The sequence below is a fragment of the Scyliorhinus torazame genome, chromosome 18, assembly GCF_047496885.1.
Source record: "Scyliorhinus torazame isolate Kashiwa2021f chromosome 18, sScyTor2.1, whole genome shotgun sequence".
Taxonomy (NCBI): domain Eukaryota; kingdom Metazoa; phylum Chordata; class Chondrichthyes; order Carcharhiniformes; family Scyliorhinidae; genus Scyliorhinus; species Scyliorhinus torazame.
In genome coordinates, this window is record NC_092724.1 from 72,740,288 (window position 1) to 72,746,647 (window position 6,360).

General features: G+C 62.3%; 1 protein-coding gene across 4 annotated transcripts in view; it reads right to left on the reverse strand.

Moving 5' to 3' along the window:
• The window catches only part of LOC140395297 (very low-density lipoprotein receptor-like), a 129,307-nt gene extending 123,850 nt beyond the window's left edge, over nt 1-5,457 (reverse strand). For 3 of the 4 annotated variants that reach the window (XM_072482893.1, XM_072482891.1, XM_072482890.1), the window contains exons 1-2: nt 5,313-5,457; nt 232-606 (exon numbers count right to left, since the gene is read on the reverse strand). In XM_072482893.1, coding sequence (XP_072338994.1) covers nt 232-606; nt 5,313-5,424 — 487 coding nt within the window. In that variant the 5' untranslated portion in view covers nt 5,425-5,457. Of the gene's footprint in view, nt 1-231; nt 607-1,102; nt 3,063-5,312 lie in introns of those variants that run through there. The other variant, XM_072482892.1, reaches the window with a different exon arrangement.
• Between the last annotated feature and the right edge of the window lie 903 nt (nt 5,458-6,360).

Here is a 6,360-nt window from a genome sequence, read left to right on the forward strand (position 1 = left end):
CAGGAAATGGAGTTAAGACCACAATTAGATCAGTCATGATCTTACTGCATGGCAGAGCAGGCTTGAGGGACCACTAATTCCTCCCGTTGGTATTTCTGAAGATATTATCTAGGGTGAGAGGAGCATAAACACCGGCATAGAACAGCTGGGCCTAATGGCCTATTTCTGTGTTGTAAATTCTATGTAAAAATAAACTGTATATTGAAGCCCATCTCACAGCTCTACACTTACTGCAATTGACCTCATCACTACCGTCACTGCAGTCAGGAAAGTTGTCACAAGCGGATTCAAGCTCTATGCATTGGCCCGATCTACAGATGAACTCCAACTCCCCACAGCTTCCAGGTTGCGTTGCCCTTTCTTCACAAAGGTGATCAGATTCATCAGACCCTGATGCGCAGTCGTGGTTACCATCGCAGAGCTGGTATTTGGAGATGCAGGCAGTGGAGTTGCTGCACTGAAATTCATGAAGTCCACATGCTGCTACAGAGCAGTTTCGTTCATCACTCTGATCATTGCAGTCGTCAATTCCGTTACACAGCATCGCTGCAGAAACACAGTGTCCATTCCGACACAGGAATTCATTTTCACTGCACTCCTCATAACCTACAAAATAACCACAGAAAGCAATAAAATTCAATCATGCCATAGCAACAAAATACTGATATCATGTAATTGCCTTCATATCCTTCTTTCATGTCCAAGACTTTCTATTTCGGCAGCACAGTGGTTAGCAATGCTGCCTCATAGTGCCAGGGACCTGGGTTCAATTCTGGCCTCGGGTGACTGTCTTTGTGGAGTTTGCACATTCTCCCCATGTCGGATTGGGTTTCCTCCAGATGCATCAGTTTCCTCCCACAGTCCAAAACGTGCAGGTTAGGTGGATTGGCCACGATAAATTGCCCCTTTGGTGCCCAAAGATTAGGTTAGGTGGGGTTACAGGGATTGGGTGGGGATTGGATCTGTAGGGTGATCTTTCGAAGATTCGGTGCAGACCAGATGGGATGAATGGCCTCCTTTGCCACTGTAGGGAGTCTATGATTCGATTTCATCAACAGCTCTTTCAGGACTATCCATTGAGCATGTCACTTATTTTGCTTACCTGTGTGATACTTCCTCTTCCATCCACTCAATCTTCCAATTCCCCGCAGCACTTCTCAAATTTCCTCCCCCACCAGCTCCTTCTCTGTATCCTTTCCCCCCCCAACTCATATCACTTCCCTTTCACCCACCACATATCGCCGATAAGGCCCCAATTCCTACCAATTAGAGTCTCCTGCCTAATTACACATTCCCTCATATTTTTTTGTCTCCTTCTCTCACAGCCTTACCCGTTTGCTGAATCCCAATACCAGACATGTCACTTACCAAACCGACCTCTACTCCCTCAGCTCATCCTCAATATCCCTTGTACACACCATCTTCTGTTCACACAACCTCACCCAATTCTGCACCCTACCTCCTTCATTCGCTTATCCCACCCCCACTGACACCATAACCAAATCAGTCTGATTTACACCATATTACCACCCCAACCTTCCTCCCTCCAGGTGATGCCCCATAATATCACATAATCCCTCCCCCAATCCATTAACTCATCCCGCACCTATTCCCAAGATTCACCTATGTTCAAACCATCCCTCACCATCAGTTCCAGTAACCATCCCTCACCTTCACCACCAGTGACATAGCCTCACCGCCAGTGACCGTCCCTCATTGCTAGTGATTATCCCTCACCCTCACCGCCAGTGACCGTCCGTCACCACTAGTGATTATCCCTCACCCTCACCACCAGTGACCGTCCCTAAACGCTAGTGATTATCCCTCACTCTCACCACCAGTGACCGCCCGTCACCGCTAGTGATTATCCCTCACCCTCACCGCCAGTGACCGTCCCTAACCGCTAGTGATTATCCCTCACCGCCAGTGACCATCCCTAACCGCTAGTGATTAACCCTCACCCTCACCGCCAGTGACCGTCCCTCACCGCCAGTGACCTTCCCTCACCCTCACCGCCAGTGACCGGCCCTCACCGCCAGTGACCGGCCCTCACCGCCAGTGACCGGCCCTCACCGCCAGTGACCGGCCCTCACCGCCAGTGACCGGCCCTCACCGCCAGTGACCGGCCCTCACCGCCAGTGACCGGCCCTCACCGCCAGTGACCGGCCCTCACCGCCAGTGACCGGCCCTCACCGCCAGTGACCGGCCCTCACCGCCAGTGACCGGCCCTCACCCTCACCGCCAGTGACCGTCCCTCACCGCCAGTGACCGTCCCTCACCGCCAGTGACCGTCCCTCTCCCTCACCGCCAGTGACCGGCCCTCACCGCCAGTGACCGGCCCTCACCGCCAGTGACCGGCCCTCACCGCCAGTCACCGGCCCTCACCGCCAGTCACCGGCCCTCACCGCCAGTCACCGGCCCTCACCGCCAGTCACCGGCCCTCACCGCCAGTCACCGGCCCTCACCGCCAGTCACCGGCCCTCACCGCCAGTCACCGGCCCTCACCGCCAGTCACCGGCCCTCACCGCCAGTCACCGGCCCTCACCGCCAGTCACCGGCCCTCACCGCCAGTCACCGGCCCTCACCGCCAGTCACCGGCCCTCACCGCCAGTCACCGGCCCTCACCGCCAGTCACCGGCCCTCACCGCCAGTCACCGGCCCTCACCGCCAGTCACCGGCCCTCACCGCCAGTCACCGGCCCTCACCGCCAGTCACCGGCCCTCACCGCCAGTCACCGGCCCTCACCGCCAGTCACCGGCCCTCACCGCCAGTCACCGGCCCTCACCGCCAGTCACCGGCCCTCACCCTCACCGCCAGTGACCGTCCCTCACCCTCACCGCTAGTGACCGTCCCTCACCCTCAACGCTAGTGACTGTCCCTCACCCTTGGTGCCATCCCTCACCCTCATTGCCAGCCTCTCACCCTGTACCAGTCACTTGCCCTCACTACCAGCCCCACTATATGCCCCTCACTGCCAGTCCCTCACCACCAGTCCCTCACCGCCAGTGACCGTCCCTCACCGCCAGTGACCACCCCTCACCCTCACCGCCAGTGACCGGCCCTCACCGCCAGTGACCACCCCTCACCACCAGTGACCGGCCCTCACCGCCAGTGACCGGCCCTCACCGCCAGTGACCGGCCCTCACCGCCAGTGACCGGCCCTCACCGCCAGTGACCGGCCCTCACCGCCAGTGACCGGCCCTCACCGCCAGTGACCGGCCCTCACCGCCAGTGACCGGCCCTCACCGCCAGTGACTGTCCCTCACCGCCAGTGACCGTCCCTCACCCTCACCGCTAGTGACCGTCCCTCACCCTCAACGCTAGTGACTGTCCTTCACCCTTGGTGCCATCCCTCACCCTCATTACCAGCCTCTCACCCTGTACCAGTCACTTGCCCTCACTACCAGCCCCACTATATGCCCCTCACTGCCAGTCCCTCACCACATGCCCCACACTGCCAGCCCATCACCACCAGTCCCTCACCGCCAGTGACCATCCCTCACCCTCACCGCCAGTGACCGTCCCTCACCGCCAGTGACCATCCCTCACCGCCAGTGACCATCCCTCACCCTCACCGCCAGTGACCGTCCCTTACCGGCAGTGACCGTCCCTCACCCTCACCGCCAGTGACCGTCTCTCACCCTCACCGCCAGTGACGGTCCCTCTCTCTTACCGCCACTGACCGTCCCTCACCCTCACCGCCAGTGACTGTCCCTCTCCCTCACCGCTAGTGACTGTCCCTCACCCTCAACGCAAGTGACTGTCGCTCACCCTTGGTGCCATCCCTCACCCTCATTGCCAGCCTCACCCTGTACCAGTCCCTCGCCCTCACTACCAGTCCCTCACCACATGCCCCACACTGCCAGCCCCTCACTGCCAGCCCCTCACTGCCAGTCCCTCACTGCCAGTCCCTCACTGCCAGTCCCTCACTGCCAGTCCCTCACTGCCAGTCCCTCACTGCCAGTCCCTCACCACATGCCCCACACTGCCAGCCCCTCGCCGCCAGTCTGTCGTCCTCACTGCCAGCCCTCACCACCAGCCCCTCACCACCAATCCCTCACTGCCAGTCCCTCCCTGCCGACCCCTCACCGCCAGCCCCTCACCGCCAGTCCCCCAGTCCCAGTCCCTCACCACCAGTCCATCGCCCTAAACACCAGCCCCTCACTGCCAGTCCCTCACCACCAGCCAGTCCCGCACCCTAAACACCAGTCCCTCCCTGCCAGCCCCTAACCCTCACTGCCATCCCCTCACTGCCAGTCCCTTACCCTCACTGCCAGTCTCTCACTGCCAGTCCCTTACCCTCACTGTAACCCCCTTACTGCCAGTCCCTCTCCCTCACTGCCAGCCCCTCACCCTCACGGTCAGCCCCTCACCCTCACTGCCAGCCCCTCACCCTCACTGCCAGCCCCTCACCCTCACTGCCAGCCCCTCACCCTCACTGCCAGTCCCTCACCCTCACTGCCAGTCCCTCACCCTCACTGCCAGCCCCACACTGCCAGCTCCTCACCCTCACCACCAGTCCCTCACCCTCACTGCCAGACTCTCACCCTGTACCAGTCCCTCGCTGCCAGCCCCTCACCGCCAGCCCCTCGACCTCCACCACCGGTCCCACACCACTGGTCCCTCACCACCGGCCCCTCATTGCCGGCCCCTCATCGACGGCCCCTCGTCGCCAGCCCCTCGCCGCCAGTCCCTCGCCCTAATTGCCAGCCCTCACCACCAGCCCCTCACCTCCAGTGAGGGCACCACCGGTCCCTCCCTGCCAGCCCCTCCCTGCCAGCCACTCACCGCCAGTCCCTCGCCCTAAACACCAGCCCCTCACTGCCAGCCCCTTACCCTCACTGCCAGTCTCTCACTGCCAGCCCCTCACCCTCAGGGTCAGCCCCTCACCCGCACTGCCAGCCCCTCGCCCTCACTGCCAGCCCCTCGCCCTCAGGGTCAGCCCGTCGCCCTCACTGCCAGCCCCTCGCCCTCACTGCCAGCCCCTCGCCCTCACTGCCAGCCCGTCGCCCTCACTGCCAGCCCCTCACCCTCACTGCCAGCCCCTCGCCCTCACTGCCAGCCCCTCGCCCTCACTGCCAGCCCCTCACCCTCAGGGTCAGCCCCTCACCCTCAGGGCCAGCCCGTCACCCTCACTGCCAGCCCCTCACCCACACTGTCCTGCTCTCTGCCTACCCCGCTCGCGGCTCTTTGATTGACAGCAGCAGCAGCCAGTCAGTGAGCGGTCTCCATGGTGACGGGGTTGTGCACAGCCAATAGAATGAGTGCAATGCGGCTATAGCGGTGTCCGCAGGGTCCGGTCCCTCACTCACCGTGTCCCGAGCCCGAGAGCGGCCCGGCCACCGCCAGCTGCAAGCCCGCGCTGAGGCCCAGCCCCAGGCTGAAGCTCAGCCCCATGCTCAGGAGGCAGCCCGGGATCCACATGTCATCCAGCGCCCTTCACCTGACAGGCAGCGCGCTGACGTCAGCACGCGATGAGGATCACGTGGCAACAGAATGGGCGGAGTCGACGTTTGGGTTCAATTTGAGCGCCAGTGAGGGGCCCAGCACCCCAAACCTCAGCACCCCCACAGCCCTCCCCCAAGCCCCAGCACTCACCCTAAACCCCCCAAACCCCAGCACCCCCCCTCAAACCCCAGCACCCCCCCCCAAACCCCAGCACCCCCCCCCAAACCCCAGCTCCCCCCCCAAACCCCAGCACCCCCCCCCCAAACCCCAGCACCCCCACACAAACCCCGGCATCCCCCCCGAACCCCGGCATCCCCCCCCAAACCCCGGCATCCCCTCCAAACCCATGCACCCCCACCCAAATCCCTGCACCCCCACCCAAACCCCGGCACCCCCACCCAAACCCCGGCACCCCCACGCAAACCCCGGCATCCCCCCCAAATCCCTGCACCCCCACCCAAATCCCTGCACCCCCACCCAAACCCCGGCACCCCCACCCTAAACCCCGGCACCCCCACCCTAAACCCCGGCACCCCCACCCTAAACCCCGGCAACCCCCAATCCCCAGCACCCCCCTAACCCCAGCACCCTCCCAAACCCCAGCACCCCCCCCAAACCCCAGCACCCCCCCCCAAACCCCAGCATCCCCAAACCCCAGCACCCCCACCCAAACTCCAGCACCCACATCCAAACCCCAGCCCCCCCACCCTAAACTCCAGCCCCCCCACCCTAAACTCCAGCCCCCCCACCCTAAACTCCAGCACCCCCACCCTAAACCCCAGCACCCCCACCCAAACTCCAGCACCCACATCCAAACCCCAGCCCCCCCACCCTAAACTCCAGCCCCCCCCACCCTAAACTCCAGCCCCCCCACCCTAAACTCCAGCCCCCCCACCCTAAACTCCAGCCCCC